This window comes from Hyperolius riggenbachi, chromosome 11, assembly GCF_040937935.1.
Source record: "Hyperolius riggenbachi isolate aHypRig1 chromosome 11, aHypRig1.pri, whole genome shotgun sequence".
Lineage (NCBI taxonomy): Eukaryota > Metazoa > Chordata > Amphibia > Anura > Hyperoliidae > Hyperolius > Hyperolius riggenbachi.
The window spans coordinates 242,722,140-242,739,180 of NC_090656.1; the positions used below are offsets into that span (position 1 = coordinate 242,722,140).

General features: G+C 47.8%; 1 protein-coding gene across 12 annotated transcripts in view; it reads left to right on the forward strand.

The window, feature by feature from the left end:
- The window catches only part of SHANK2 (SH3 and multiple ankyrin repeat domains 2), a 992,023-nt gene that overhangs the window by 268,802 nt on the left and 706,180 nt on the right, over positions 1-17,041 (forward strand). For all 12 annotated transcript variants that reach the window (XM_068260601.1, XM_068260604.1, XM_068260605.1 and 9 more), the window contains one exon: positions 7,188-7,355. In XM_068260601.1, coding sequence (XP_068116702.1) covers positions 7,188-7,355 — 168 coding nt within the window. The remainder of the gene's footprint in view (positions 1-7,187; positions 7,356-17,041) is intronic.

The window sequence follows — 17,041 nt, forward strand, 5'->3', positions numbered from 1 at the left end:
TGTGTGTCCCCGGCAAGCCAAGACCCAAACCTCTCTTGTGGTACGTACTGTGTGTCCCCGGCAAGCCAAGACCCAAACCTCTCTTGTGGTACGTACTGTGTGTCCCCGGCAAGCCAAGACCCAAACCTCTCTTGTGGTACGTACTGTGTGTCCCTGGCAAGCCAAGACCCAAACCTCTCTTGTGGTATGTACTGTGTGTGTCCCCAGCAAGCCAAGACCCAAACCTCTCTTGTGGTATGTACTGTGTGTCCCCGGCAAGCCAAGACCCAAACCTCTCTTGTGGTACGTACTGTGTGTCCCCGGCAAGCCAAGACCCAAACCTCTCTTGTGGTATGTACTGTGTGTGTCCCCAGCAAGCCAAGACCCAAACCTCTCTTGTGGTATGTACTGTGTGTGTCCCCAGCAAGCCAAGACCCAAACCTCCCTTGTGCTATGTACTATTTATGTCCCCAGTGAGCCAAGACCCAAACCTCTCTTGTGGTATGTACTGTGTGTCCCCGGCAAGCCAAGACCCAATCCTCTCTTGTGGTATGTACTGTGTGTGTCCCCGGCAAGCCAAGACCCAAACCTCTCTTGTGCTATGTACTGTGTGTGTTCCCGACAAGCCAAGACCCAAACCTCTCTTGTGGTATGTACTGTGTGTGTCCCCGGCAAGCTAAGACCCAAACCTCTCTTGTGGTACGTACTGTGTGTCCCCGGCAAGCCAAGACCCAAACCTCTCTTGTGGTATGTACTGTGTGTGTCCCCAGCAAGCCAAGACCCAAACCTCTCTTGTGGTATGTACTGTGAGTGTCCCCAGCAAGCCAAGACCCAATCCTCTCTTGTGGTATGTACTGTGTGTGTCCCCGGCAAGCCAAGACCCAATCCTCTCTTGTGGTATGTACTGTGTGTGTCCCCGGCAAGCCAAGACCCAAACCTCTCTTGTGGTATGTACTGTGTGTCCCCAGCAAGCCAAGACCCAAACCTCCCTTGTGGTGTATACTGTGTGTCCCCAGCAAGCCAAGACCTACACCTCTCTTGTGGTATGTACTGTGTGTGTCCCCAGCCAGCCAAGACCCAAACCTCTCTTGTGGTATGTACTGTGTGTCCCCGGCAAGCCAAGACCCAATCCTCTCTTGTGGTATGTACTGTGAGTGTCCCCGGCAAGCCAAGACCCAAACCTCTCTTGTGGTATGTACTGTGTGTGTCCCCGGCAAGCCAAGACCCAATCCTCTCTTGTGGTATGTACTGTGTGTGTCCCCGGCAAGCCAAGACCCAAACCTCTCTTGTGGTATGTACTGTGTGTCCCCAGCAAGCCAAGACCCAAACCTCCCTTGTGGTGTATACTGTGTGTCCCCAGCAAGCCAAGACCTACACCTCTCTTGTGGTATGTACTGTGTGTGTCCCCAGCCAGCCAAGACCCAAACCTCTCTTGTGGTATGTACTGTGTGTCCCCGGCAAGCCAAGACCCAATCCTCTCTTGTGGTATGTACTGTGAGTGTCCCCGGCAAGCCAAGACCCAAACCTCTCTTGTGGTATGTACTGTGTGTGTCCCCGGCAAGCCAAGACCCAAACCTCTCTTGTGGTATGTACTGTGTGTGTCCCCGGCAAGCCAAGACCCAAACCTCTCTTGTGGTACGTACTGTGTGTGTCCCCGGCAAGCCAAGACCCAAACCTCTCTTGTGGTATGTACTGTGTGTGTCCCCGGCAAGCCAAGACCCAAACCTCTCTTGTGGTACGTACTGTGTGTGTCCCCGGCAAGCCAAGACCCAAACCTCTCTTGTGGTATGTACTGTGTGTGTCCCCGGCAAGCCAAGACCCAATCCTCTCTTGTGGTATGTACTATGTGTGTCCCCAGCAAGCCAAGACCCAAACCTCTCTTGTGGTATGTACTGTGTGTCCCCGGCAAGCCAAGACCCAAACCTCTCTTGTGGTATGTACTGTGTGTCCCCAGCCAGCCAAGACCCAAACCTCTCTTGTGGTATGTATCCTGTGTGTCCACGGCTGGAAATTGTTTCTGAACAGTTTCTATGTACTACTATTAAATATATATCTATATCATGGGGCACTTGAGATAATCTTTACCATACCAGTCGATACATGGCCAGCACAGGGCAATGGGGTCCAAAAGGGGTTTATGCCTATTAGTTCTTAGAAAACCCTGCACCAGACCACTAGGGAATCTGTACTGGGGATGAAGGGGGCTGCTAACATCACCAGGGAAGATATATATTCCGGAGGGGAAAAGCTAGGCACCAGGGAAGCCATACCAGAGACTACCTGTACATACATATACTTTTTTCCTTCGTTTTCTCATCTGGCCGGTGATATGGCCTCATTACAGGTCCCCTGACATCTAGCAGCACCCTGGAATGAGGATGGCTTCCTGTCGTCTGGCCCCCGCCCGGCATTCAGTAATGCTTCTCATCTCCAGGAAGTGCCCCTCCAGGGCTTCTCATGGCCTGAATTGGATGCGGCACATTTGTGCTCTTTACTGGGTCACCTGTCTGGAAATCTTCCATTAGCTGCAATCTATCCGGCCATATTCTGCATCTCAATGCTCCGCTTCTGTGAGGCCTGCCTGTGAAAGGGAAAGGAAATTGCATATTAGGGGGAGCTCCGGAGCCCTTATCAGACACATTATATGGCAGATCAGGCCGCCCGTGTCACTGAGGAGGACATTCGCTAAATGGAATCGCTGTCCTGCCTCAATTAGATTTCCCTTTCAGGGGCTTTCTGGCTCACCCTGACTGAATGATCGGAAAATTACCTTCTGACTTCCCATCTCGGTGTAGAGATCTTTAGCCGGATTATCCCGCCTTATCGGCAGTAAGCTGCGGCGTGTAATTAAAGGAGCGTTAAATCTAATTGCTCATCAAATGAAGACATCTGTGAGCCGCTTCGCTATTACCGTACATTAGCTATTATTTTACCCATAAAACCCCAGATCAGAGTTTGCGCTTTTGCAGCCCGTCTCTTTATATTATAATCTCACGCTTATTTACTTTGCTTTATTTCATTCCCATTCTTCACTCTCTTTTCATCATTCAATGTCTGGATGTTTGACTTGTTCCAAAGCACTTATAAGCGGTTATAATTCAATAAAGTTCTTCAAGGTGTTGCGGAAAGCTTGTTGGAAGAACGACATGTTGGTTGCCACCGGTGATTAAATAATAATAAAAGTTTTTGGCTTGGTCGTGCTGGTCCTCTGTCTTGGAATACTTTTTGAGTCTTTGACCCGGAACAGGTATGGATATAAAGTGCTTTGACTAATGGCTAACACCACAGGCTGCGTACTTGTTCTAGGTGGGTCGAGGAAAAGGTCAGGTTGTGCTCCATTCAGATATATATGGAGATCCCAGTGCTACACTGGATATACACAGGAACAGAGAAGAGGGCAGCACACTCCACCTAGTGGCCTGCACTGAAGTTACACTCTTGGCTATGGAGCTTAGACTTTACCTTCTTGGCACCAGTCATTTCAGTACGGTGTGTGTGTGTTCCCTGCCTCACTGGAAATATGTATGTGAGTCTTCCCTGCCAACCTCTGCATAGGAGAGGGGGGGGGGGGGGGGTCTGCATTTATTGTATAAGAAGCATGATGGCTGTGGATGCACATGTTATATGAGGGGGACATGACGGCTGCACATGTTATATGGGGGACATGATGGCTGCACTTGTTATATGGGGGACATGATGGCTGCACTTGTTATATGGGGGACATGATGGCTGCACATGTTAAATAGGGGGATATGATGGCTGCACTTGTTATATGAGGGGGACATGAAGGCTGCACTTGTTATATGAGTGGGACATGATGGCTGCACATGTTATATAGGGGGATATGATGGCTGCACTTGTTATATGGGGGACATGATGGCTGCACTTGTTATATGGGGGACATGATGGCTGCACATGTTAAATAGGGGGATATGATGGCTGCACTTGTTATATGAGGGGGACATGAAGGCTGCACTTGTTATATGAGTGGGACATGATGGCTGCACATGTTATATAGGGGGATATGATGGCTGCACTTGTTATATGGGGGACATGATGGCTGCACATTTATATGGGGGACATGATGGCTGCACATGTTGTATTGGGGACATGATGGCTGCACATGTTATATAGGGGGACATGATGGCTGCACTTGTTATATTGGGGACATGATGGCTGCACTTGTTATATGAGAGGGACATGATGGCTGCACTTGTTATATGAGGGGGACATGATGGCTGCACATGTTATATAGGGGGATATGATGGCTGCACTTGTTATATGGGGGACATGATGGCTGCACATGTTATATGGGGGACATGATGGCTGCACATGTTATATAGGGGGACATGATGGCTGCACATGTTATATGGGGGACATGATGGCTGCACTTGTTATATAGGGGGACATGATGGCTGCACTTGTTATATATGGGGGACATGATGGCTGCACTTGTTATATATGGGGGACATGATGGCTGCACTTGTTATATGGGGGACATGATGGTTGCACTTGTTATATAGGGGGACATGATGGCTGCACTTGTTATATGGGGACATGATGGCTGCACATGCTGTATGGGGAACATGATGGCTGCACTTGTTATATGGGGGATATGATGGCTGCACTTGTTATATGGGGGACATGATGGCTGCACTTGTTATATGGGGGACATGATGACTGCACTTGTTATATGGGGGACATGATGGCTGCACTTGTTATATTGAGGACATGATGGCTGCACTTGTTATATGGGGGACATGATGGCTGCACTTGTTATATATGGGGGACATGATGGCTGCACTTGTTATATGGGGGACATGATGGCTGCACTTGTTATATAGGGGGACATGATGGCTGCACTTGTTATATGGGGACATGATGGCTGCACATGCTGTATGGGGAACATGATGGCTGCACTTGTTATATGGGGGACATGATGGCTGCACTTGTTATATGGGGGACATGATGGCTGCACTTGTTATATGGGGGACATGATGGCTGCACTTGTTTTATGGGGGACATGATGGCTGCACTTGTTATATTGAGGACATGATGGCTGCACTTGTTATATGGGGGACATGATGGCTGCACTTGTTTTATGGGGGACATGATGGCTGCACTTGTTATATTGAGGACATGATGACTGCACTTGTTATATGGGGGACATGATGGCTGCACATGTTATATGGGGGACATGATGGCTGCACATGTTATATGGGGGACATGATGGCTGCACTTGTTATATGGGGGACATGATGGCTGCACTTGTTATTCATGGGGGACATGATGGCTGCACTTGTTATTCATGGGGGACATGATGGCTGCACTTGTTATATGGGGGACATGATGGCTGCACTTGTTATATAGGGGGACATGATGGCTGCACTTGTTATATGGGGACATGATGGCTGCACTTGTTATATTGAGGACATGATGGCTGCACTTGTTATATGGGGGACATGATGGCTGCACTTGTTATAAGGGGGATATGATGGCTGCACTTGTTATATGGGGGACATGATGGCTGCACTTGTTATATGGGGGACATGATGGCTGCACTTGTTATATGGGGGACATGATGGCTGCACATGTTATATGGGGGACATGATGGCTGCACTTGTTATATGGGGGACATGATGGCTGCACTTGTTATATGGGGGACATGATGGCTGCACTTGTTATATGGGGGACATGATGGCTGCACTTGTTATATGGGGGACATGATGGCTGCACTTGTTATATGGGGGACATGATGGCTGCACTTGTTATATGGGGGACATGATGGCTGCACTTGTTATATGGGGGACACGATGGCTGCACTTGTTATATGGGGGACACGATGGCTGCACTTGTTATATGGGGACACGATGGCTGCACTTGTTATATGGGGACACGATGGCTGCACTTGTTATATGGGGGACATGATGGCTGCACTTGTTATATGGGGGACATGATGGCTGCACTTGTTATATAGGGGACATGATGGCTGCACTTGTTATATGGGGGACATGATGGCTGCACTTGTTATATGGGGGGACATGATGGCTGCACTTGTTATATGGGGACACGATGGCTGCACTTGTTATATGGGGGACATGATGGCTGTACTTGTTATATGGGGGACATGATGGCTGCACTTGTTATATGGGGGACATGATGGCTGCACTTGTTATATGGGGACACGATGGCTGCACTTGTTATATGGGGGACATGATGGCTGCACTTGTTATATGGGGGACATGATGGCTGCACTTGTTATATGGGGGACATGATGGCTGCACATGTTATATGGGGGACATGATGGCTGCACTTGTTATATGGGGACACGATGGCTGCACTTGTTATATGGGGGACATGATGGCTGCACTTGTTATATGCATCACATCACAGTTGGACTGCTGCAATTTACTCTATACAGGCATTCCAAAGACCTGCATTGCCTGCAATTAGTTCAGAATGTCAATGCAAGGCTGTTAACGAGCCAACCCCGCCATTGCCACATAACACCAACCCTGAGCTCACTGCCCATAAAATGGAGAATTTTGTTTGATTGGCTTATTAACAAGCCATTCCTTGCACAATCTGTGCTCTGGATACCTGAAGGACTTGCTGCAACTGAATCCCACCCCCCACAATCTTAGATGAAATTGAAAAGGATCTATTAACTTGGTCACCCCCAGTGTCCACTATTGGAGACAAAGCCTTCTGTCATGCTGCCCCTACACTTAGGAACTCCCTGTCACACCCAATCAGGACAGCTCCATCCCTTGAAGCATTTAAGTCCAAATTGAAAAGCCACCAGTTTAGTCTGGCATTTATGAACACCTATTTCCTCTGTAACACAGTCCAGCCTGCCACCCTGTACTGATCTGAGACATATCTATGTATTTTGTGTCCAATGGGAGAAAAGCACTTTACAAATGTTTATTGTATTGGTGTCACTTGTTATGTGGAAGGAACCTGATTGTTGCACTTGTTATAGGACAGATAGGATAGCTGGCTTAAAGTTATTTATATTATCGATGTACAAAGTAGAATATACAAACACAATATAGTTAACATCAAGAGCTCAGATAGACTTTAAGTGGCATTAAGGAAAGATCAGTCTTGGTGCGCCCAACGGCTTTCAGGCAGGTTAGAGAATGATGGAAAGTCTTGTTCATGTTCAGCGTGTGACTTTCTTCCTGTTATTTTCTTGTTTGCAGACTCTGCTGGAGTTGGGAGCTTCCCCTGACTACAAGGACAGTCGTGGCCTGACCCCCCTCTACCACACTGCCATGGTGGGCGGAGACCCGAACTGCTGCGAGCTGCTGCTATATGAGCATGCCACCGTGGGGTGTAAAGACGAGAATGGCTGGCAGGAAATTCACCAGGTGAGGCCACACCCATCACATTAAAAGACCAGTAAGGAAGCTGGAAATGTCAAAAGGGGAGGGACTTCCTCCTACTGCTGGAGTTCTGTGTCCTGCTAGTCTCCACATCAGTGGAATTTCTCTGGGGTGTATCTCTAGAACTAAATCTAAACATTACACAACTTTCACTGAGGATGGCCAATATTTACAGTATGTACTTTATCATCGTATGTTAAGTTTTTTTTTTACATTTCAATTTTACTTTGCTGTACCTTTAAGCACACTGATTTTGCTTCAAACCAGTAAATAAGTGTGTTTGAAGTTCTTCAGTCCATATGTGGGTCAGTCTGCTCACTGCAGTGCTAAAAGTACACCTTAAGTGAGAGGTATATGGAGGCTGCCATATTTATTCCCTGTCAAACAATACCAGTTGCCTGGCAGCCCTGCTGATCTATCTGGCTGCAGTAGTGTCTGAGTCACACCAGAAACAAGCATGCAGCTAATCCAGTCAGACTTCAGTCACCTGATCTGCTGCATGCTTGTTCAGGGGCTGTGGCTAAACGTATTAGAGGCAGATCAGCAGGACAGCCAGGCAACTGGTATTGCTTAAAAGGAAATAAATATGGCAGCCTCCAAATCAGTGTTCCTTCAGCTGTCCTTTAAACGGATATTTACCTGGAAGAAAAGGAACGCTCCTAATTCAGATTTATTTATCCCATAGGCCTCAATTGACTAAAGGCAGGTCAGTAAAATAATTTCGTTCGGTAAAATAGCGCATTTGGTATTTTGCACTTTTTGTTTTCCAAATTCACTAAGATTTCTTGCATGTGATAGAAGTTCAGTAATATACTGAAGAAAAACCTGCTTCACTTCACTAAGCCCTGCTCAGTAACTCTCACCAGCTGTGGAGCAGGTCAGGCAGCAAACTATCAGTGTTCTCTTACAAGTCTGTGCATGAAACGGTCTATGTAATGCTCAGTGCATCCCCAGCAAGTGCTGGCGATTTTCAAAAATGCCCTAAAAGCGCTTGTGCAATGAATGGCTATGACAAAGTTCACATTTGAGCAGTTTGTTTCCGACCAGCTCAAATAAGCGCTCCGATCAGCTCAGATAAGCGCCTCAATGGAAGGTATAGGGAAACGCAAAACGCTCACAAAATGGCTTTGTACAACGATTGCATTCACGTTTGTAAGAATAAATACATTGCATTTATTCTTTTCCGGGTCAAAGAGTTCACTAGCTGACTTGCGTCAGGGAGTGAATTAAAAAAACACTCTGGAAAAGCGCATTTAACAAAACCGCATTGCTCACCCAAGCGCCCGGAGAGGAAAAAAAATAGCCTCTAAAAATCCCAACGCGGACGGACATGCGAGCGGAACACAATGGGAACGAGGCCTTGCCAAATGCTTTAATCTTTGTGAATTGCAGTTTCTTGACATTTGTAGAGGTATTTACCGCACAAGTTGGTAATTTACCTCACTAGTCGGTAATTTTATTCTTCTGTGTAGTAATCGGTTTAGTGAATCAGAATTTGACAAGGCGATCGGTAAAATCAGCTGTTTTCTCTGCACTACCAAATGTGCTAATGCTTAGTGAGTTGAGGCCATAGTGTTGTGCAAGATTGGTTCAGTTTTCTTATTTTGGTTTTATCTTCAGAGACACATACAGACACTCCTCAGGATTACTATCCTCCAAATGCCTAAGGCCTGGAACCCACTACAAATCGCAATCGCTAGCGGTTTTAAGTAGCGTTTTGCCCGGGGCTGTGGAGTCTGAGTTGGAGTCGAGGAGTCAGTCGGGGCAATTTTGGGCACCCGGAGTCTGAGTTGGAGTTGTTGATTTCATAATCTGAGGAGTCGGAGTCGGGAGTCAGAGTCGTCTGATTTTTGTACAAAATACACAGCCCTGTTAAGTATTAGACTAAGGAGTCGGAGTCGAGGAGTTGGAGTCCGGGCCATTTTGGGTACCCGGAGTCGGAGTTGGAGTCTGAGTCGTGGTTCCATAAACTGAGGAGTCGGCCCTGGTTTTGTAAGCGATTTCATGAGCTTTTCCCGTCAGTTTTGGGAGCGATTTTAAAAAGTGTGCGCTTTTTGCCAGCGTTTGTGTAGCAATTTGCGATATTAATTCTGATTGGTCCTTTCAATGTACCATAATTTTTTTACAGTGTGCTGTAATTTACAATCACACACAAATCGCTATGTGTAGCGATTTAGGAGCGATTGCACCAGTGTTTAGATACTTTACATTGCAGAAGTGTAAACGCTGACGCCGCCAAAATGCTGCATTTCCTGCTATAGCGATTTTGCTAATCGCACTCGCTCCAGTGGAGTTTGGCCCATCCATTCACATTAGTTAGCCCAAGACTTTGAAGAGTTACAAAATATATATTTAGAAAATGCTTTTTTGTAATTTTTTGGGATAGTGGTCCAGCAGTGCAATGGAAAACACAATTATAAACTCAGATCGAAACGTTATCAGATAGGCAGCGTTCAGCTATATTTCAAAGCATATTATAAACAAGGGAAAACAGTCGACTTAGATTAATTGTCGTCTCTGACAGCTCATTAATTAACGTTGTTCATGAGAATTGTATTTGTATGAGTTGGCGTAGATGTTGCGGATTGTGTGTGATCACCGTGATGGGTTATTAGACTCGGGTGTCTCTTCTCGCAGTTTGATGTGCGGAGGGCGGCAGACAGCGCAGGTACATCTGGGGCTGCGACATGCCGCCTTGGCCAGCTTACAAATTGCAATGTATAATTTATTTCCCTGGCCTCTGCGTGCCCCCTTTTCCCTTAATTAGGCAGCACATGGCATTACCAGATTGGTCACACATTATATGGTACTTAGAGTGAGAATATAGTGCGTTCGCAATACTATCACATCACATGCTCAGCGAGGCAGCGATGACACCGTGAAACCGCGAGCCAAGGTCGCCGCACCGCGAGTTGCGTTATGGAGCCTCAAAATAAAGCCTATTGGCTTACTGAGGCTTCATCACCAGCGAAGGACTACACAGTTTTCTGTTAGGATTGTCAATTAGATGCTAATTATGCTAATTTTATGGAAATGTATGCATCTTGGGAATGGACTAATCAGATGTGCCATCAAAGTTTGCAATAACTCAGAATTATTAGTACCTTATTGGCCATCTTTAGTCCTTAGTAGCGATGGACAAAATATCACATTTTGGGTTTGCGAATTTCAAATCAGCAGAAATTCGCGAATCTGCAGAACTCCATAGACTACAACAGGCAGGAGAATTTTAAAACCTACAAAGACTGTTTCTGGCCACAAAAGTGATGGAAAAGTTGTTTCAAGGGGCCTAACACCTGGACTATGGCATGCTGGAGGGGGGGGCATGCCAGAGGGGGATCCATGCCAAAAGTCCCGCCTACGGAGTTAACGCAGAGTCATGTTTTAATTGTGATTGGGCAGAAATCACTTTACATTCGTAAATTGGTTGAATAAAGTGCTTTTAAACATCCGGCGTGCGTACTTGCCGATCAGGTAGTGTAAGGGTCACGCCAACTTCACACTGACAGACGAAACATCGCGATTAACGGCCGCAAACAACCGCCAAGATCTTTAGTGATTATGTCAGGTGAGCATATCTTTGTGTTTACTAGATGACACCTCCAGGACATAAATGTTAGTCCTCTCGGCAGCAATCTTTGTGTAGTGGTGTGTAGTGGCCGGCTGGCTGCCATGCTTGTCTGCACAATCGTGAGAGTGCAGGCGATCGCGGTTTTCCAGCCTCTATGGTCAGGCTGAGGTAGTTCGGTGACAGTTAAGTGACCAAAAAACACTGATTCTGCAAAGAGGCCTTATAAGGAGGGGCTGTAGTGCATGTTAGATGCCAGTAGTGTTGTGAAGGATTATTGGGTTATGGTTGATGCACTACTAGGACCAGCAGACCTGTCTCCTACAGCACATAGATCTTATACAGGGGGCAGTAGTGGATACTAGATGCCGGTAGTGGTGTGAAGGATTATTGGGTTATGGTTGGTGCACTACTAGGACCAGCAGACCTGTCTCCTACAGCACATAGATCTTATACAGGGGGCAGTAGTGGATACTAGATGCCGGTAGTGGTGTGAAGGATTATTGGGTTATGGTTGGTGCACTACTAGGCACAGCAGACCTGTCTCCTACAGCACTGAGGTTTTACACAGGGGTCAGTGGCTACTAGATGCCAGTAGTGGTGTGAAGGTGGGTTATGGTCGGTGCACTACTAGTACCAGCAGACCTGTCTCCAACAGCACTGGGGTCATATACAGGGGCCAGTAGTGGATAGTAGATACCAGTAGTGGTGTGAAGGATTACAGAGTTATGGTTGGTGCACTGCTAGGCCCAGCAGACCTGTCTCCTACAGCACTGAGGTTTTACACAGTGGCCAGTAGATACTAGATGCCAGTAGTGGTGTGAAGGATTACTGGGTTATGGTCGGTGCACTACTAGTAGCAGCAGACCTGTCTCCTACAGCAGTGTTTCTCAACATTTTATTGGTATGTACCCCTTTTAAGAACCCTGTACTCACCAAGTACCCCCTAGCATAGTAAACATTATCACACGTATCCCTTGACAAATATATATTTAATTGTAGTACACAATAATTGGTTCTAAACAACTTCCAAGCATTTACTATTGCTTTTAATTAGCTAAACACTATTTTGGTATTGTTTAAGATTTATCATCTTCTAAAATGCTAAATGTGTTATTCTTGGTTTATGTATATCAAGCCTGAGTACCCCCTGGAACCATCAGAAGTACCCCTTAGGGTACGCGTACCACATGTTGAGAAACTAGGTCCTACAGCACTGAGGTTTACATAAGGGCCAGTGGATACTAGATGCCAGTAGTGGTGTGAAGGATTATTGGGTTATGGTCTGTGCACTACTAGGACCAGCAGACCTGTCTCCTACAGCACTGAGGATTACATAAGGGCCAGTGGATACTAGATGCCAGTAGTGTTGTGAAGGTGGGTTATAGTCGGTGCACTACTAGGACCAGCAGACCTATCTCTAACAGCCAACTTGTGCACTGGCCACAAAAGAGCAATACAATAGCAAGAAAAACAATGTATCAGCCCTAAGAAGGGCTTAGCTGTGTCAGGACAATGTAGTAGCAGCAAGAATCTGCACTGAGGACACAGAACACAGGCCTACCTAACGCTCTCCCTGTCAGCAACACAATGTCCTTCATCTGTGCCTAGCACAGGAGCCAAACACAGACTGCAAAATGGCTGCTGGGTTGGCTTTCTGATAGGTGGGTTTGGTCCAGGAGGGGGTGCTAGCTGATTGGCTGCCATGTGCCTGCTGACTGTGAGGTAAGGGGATCAAAGTTTAGCTCAATGATGATGTATAGGGGGGCGGGTCAAACACGCTATGTATTCGCCTGAGGGGGGCGATCGCGGACACCCCTTGTTCGCAGTGAAACATTTGATCTCTAGTCCTCAGCTGCCAGTCATTTTCCTTTACTCAGTATTTTATGTTTTCTTTTTAGAGTTATGAATCTAATTATGTTAGTTTTATGTTCGTTTTAGGAGAATTCATATTAAAATAAGTGTGTTTGCTGAAAATGGTCATCACACAGAAGCAGGAGGACTGGGCGTGGTGGGCGATGGTAAATAATCTCCTTTAACCTCCTGAACATTACGCCGCTCAGGAGGTTTTGCTCGTTTGTGTCCCCAACTTAATTAATATGATCTATTGGCTGGAAACCCTCTATCTAGCATTAGGCTAGCTAGTAGAAGTGTCCGGCACCCCCCGCTCCCCGCCGCTCCCCCGTTTATACATTACCCAGCCTGGATCCAGCGATCAGCGCAGCCTCCCCGCACAGCTCCAGTCTTCACTATGGGGAGGATCGCAGATGACATCATGTGCAAACCCGATCCTCCTCATAGAGAGACAGGAGCTGTGCCGGGAGGCTGCGCTGATCGCTGGGTCCAGGGGGGTAATGTATAAACGGGGGGATCGGGGGGGCAATTTGGGGATGCCGAACATTTGTACTAGCTAGCCTAGTGCTAGCTAAAGGATTTGCAGCCAATAGATCATATTAATTATGCATGGGGGACTCCTGGGGCCAGCAAGCGGTATGCCCAACACCGTGTCGGGCATACCGCTAAGGAGGTTAAAGGGAAGGTCCAAGCAAAAAAAAAAAATGAGTTTCACTTACCTGGGGCTTCTACCAGCCCCATGTAGCCATCCTGTGCCCTCATAGTCACTCACTGCTGCTCCAGTCCCCCGCTGGCAGCTTTCTGACCTCGGAGGTCAGGGCCGCATTGCGTACATTTTTACGCATTCCCGCTAGTGCAGGAACATTAACATATACATTTTTACGCGTTAGTGGTGCAACGCATACATTTTTGTTCCTGCACTAGCTGGAATGCGTAAAAATGTATGCAATGCGGCCCTGACCTCCGAGGTCAGAAAGCTGCCAGCGGGGGACTGGAGCAGCAGTGAGTGACTACGAGGGCACAGGATGGCTACATGGGGCTGGTAGAAGCCCCAGGTAAGTGAAACTCATTTTTTTTTTTTTGCTTGGACCTTCCCTTTAAAGAACACTCTGAAGTGAGAGGTATATGGAGGATGCCACATTTATTTCCTGTTAAACAATATCAGTTGCCCGGCTGTCCTGCTGATCTATTTGGCTGCAGTAGTGTCTGAATCACACACCTGAAACACCTGAAACATGCATGCAAACAACTGCCACAACTTCTGCTTGGAAGTCACGTACCTCCCCCATAGAGCAGCCAATCATACAACTGCCACAACCTCTGCTTGGAAGTCCTGCACCTCCCCCATAGAGCAGCCAATCATACAACTGCCACAACCTCTGCGTGGAAGTCATGTACCTCCCTCATAGAGCAGCCAATCATACAACTGCCACAACCTCTGCGTGGAAGTCACGTACCTCCCCCATAGAGCAGCCAATCATACAACTGCCACAACCTCTGCTTGGAAGTCCTGCACCTCCCCCATAGAGCAGCCAATCATACAACTGCCACAACCTCTGCGTGGAAGTCATGTACCTCCCCCATAGAGCAGCCAATCATACAACTGCCACAACCTCTGCTTGTAAGTCATGTACCTCCCCCATAGAGCAGCCAATCATACAACTGCCACAACCTCTGCTTGTAAGTCATGTACCTCCCCCATAGAGCAGCCAATCATGCAACTGCCACAACCTCTGCATGGAAGTCACGTACCTCCCTCATAGAGCAGCCAATCATACAACTGCCACAACCTCTGCTTGGAAGTCATGTACCTCCCCATAGAGCAGCCAATCATACAACTGCCACAACCTCTGCTTGGAAGTCATGTACCTCCCCCATAGAGCAGCCAATCATACAACTGCCACAACCTCTGCTTGGAAGTCATGCACCTCCCCCATAGAGCAGCCAATCATACAACTGCCACAACCTCTGCTTGGAAGTCATGTACCTCCCCCATAGAGCAGCCAATCCTACAACTGCCACAACCTCTGCTTGGAAGTCATGTACCTCCCCCATAGAGCAGCCAATCCTACAACTGCCACAACCTCTGCTTGGAAGTCATGTACCTCCCCCATAGAGCAGCCAATCATACAACTGCCACAACCTCTGCTTGGAAGTCATGTACCTCCCCCATAGAGCAGCCAATCCTACAACCGCCACAACCTCTGCTTGGAAGTCATGTACCTCCCTCATAGAGCAGCCAATCATACAACTGCCACAACCTCTGCTTGGAAGTCATGTACCTGACCCCTAGAGCAGCCAATCGTACAACTGCCACAACCTCTGCTAGGAAGTCACATACCTCTCCCATAGAGCAGCCAATCCTACAACTGCCACAACCTCTGCTAGGAAGTCATGTACCTCCCCCATAGAGCAGCCAATCATACAACTGCCACAACCTCTGCTTGTAAGTCATGTACCTCCCCCATAGAGCAGCCAATCCTACAACTGCCACAACCTCTGCTAGGAAGTCACGTACCTCCCCCATAGAGCAGCCAATCATGCAACTGCCACAACCTCTGCTTGGAAGTCATGTACCTCCCCCATAGAGCAGCCAATCATACAACTGCCACAACCTCTGCATGGAAGTCATGTACCTCCCTCATAGAGCAGCCAATCATACAACTGCCACAACCTCTGCTTGGAAGTCATGTACCTCCCCCATAGAGCAGCCAATCATACAACTGCCACAACCTCTGCTTGGAAGTCATGTACCTCCCCCATAGAGCAGTCAATCATACAACTGCCACAACCTCTGCTTGGAAGTCATGTACCTCCCCCATAGAGCAGCCAATCATGCAACTGCCACAACCTCTGCTTGGAAGTCATGTACCTCCCCCATAGAGCAGCCAATCATGCAACTGCCACAACCTCTGCATGGAAGTCATGTACCTCCCTCATAGAGCAGCCAATCATACAACTGCCACAACCTCTGCTTGGAAGTCATGTACCTCCCCCATAGAGCAGCCAATCCTACAACTGCCACAACCTCTGCTTGTAAGTCATGTACCTCCCCCATAGAGCAGCCAATCATACAACTGCCACAACCTCTGCTTGGAAGTCATGTACCTCCCCCATAGAGCAGCCAATCATACAACTGCCACAACCTCTGCTTGGAAGTCATGTACCTCCCCCATAGAGCAGCCAATCATGCAACTGCCACAACCTCTGCGTGGAAGTCATGTACCTCCCCCACAGAACAGCCAATCGTACAACTGCCACAACCTCTGCTTGGAAGTCACGTACCTCCCCCATAGAGCAGCCAATCATACAACTGCCACAACCTCTGCTAGGAAGTCATGTACCTCCCCCATAGAGCAGCCAATCATACAACTGCCACAACCTCTGCTAGGAAGTCATGTACCTCCCCCATAGAGCAGCCAATCATACAACTGCCACAACCTCTGCGTGGAAGTCATGTACCTCCCCCATAGAGCAGCCAATCATACAACTGCCACAACCTCTGCGTGGAAGTCATGTACCTCCCCCATAGAGCAGCCAATCATGCAACTGCCACAACCTCTGCTTGGAAGTCATGTACCTCCCCCATAGAGCAGCCAATCATACAACTGCCACAACCTCTGCTTGTAAGTCATGTACCTCCCCCATAGAGCAGCCAATCATGCAACTGCCACAACCTCTGCTAGGAAGTCATGTACCTCCCCCATAGAGCAGCCAATCATACAACTGCCACAACCTCTGCTTGGAATTCATGCACCTCCCCCATAGAGCAGCCAATCATACAACCGCCACAACCTCTGCTTGGAAGTCATGCACCTCCCCCATAGAGCAGCCAATCATACAACTGCCACAACCTCTGCTTGTAAGTCATGTACCTCCCCCATAGAGCAGCCAATCATACAACTGCCACAACCTCTGCTAGGAAGTCATGTACCTCCCCCATAGAGCCGCCAATCATGTAACTGCCACAACCTCTGCATGGAAGTCATGTACCTCCCTCATAGAGCAGCCAATCATACAACTGCCACAACCTCTGCTTGGAAGTCATGTACCTCCCCCATAGAGCAGCCAATCATACAACTGCCACAACCTCTGCTTGGAAGTCATGTACCTCCCCCATAGAGCAGCCAATCATACAACTGCCACAACCTCTGCTTGGAAGTCATGTACCTCCCCCATAGAGCAGCCAATCATACAACTGCCACAACCTCTGCTTGGTAGTCACGTACCTCCCCCATAGAGCAGCCAA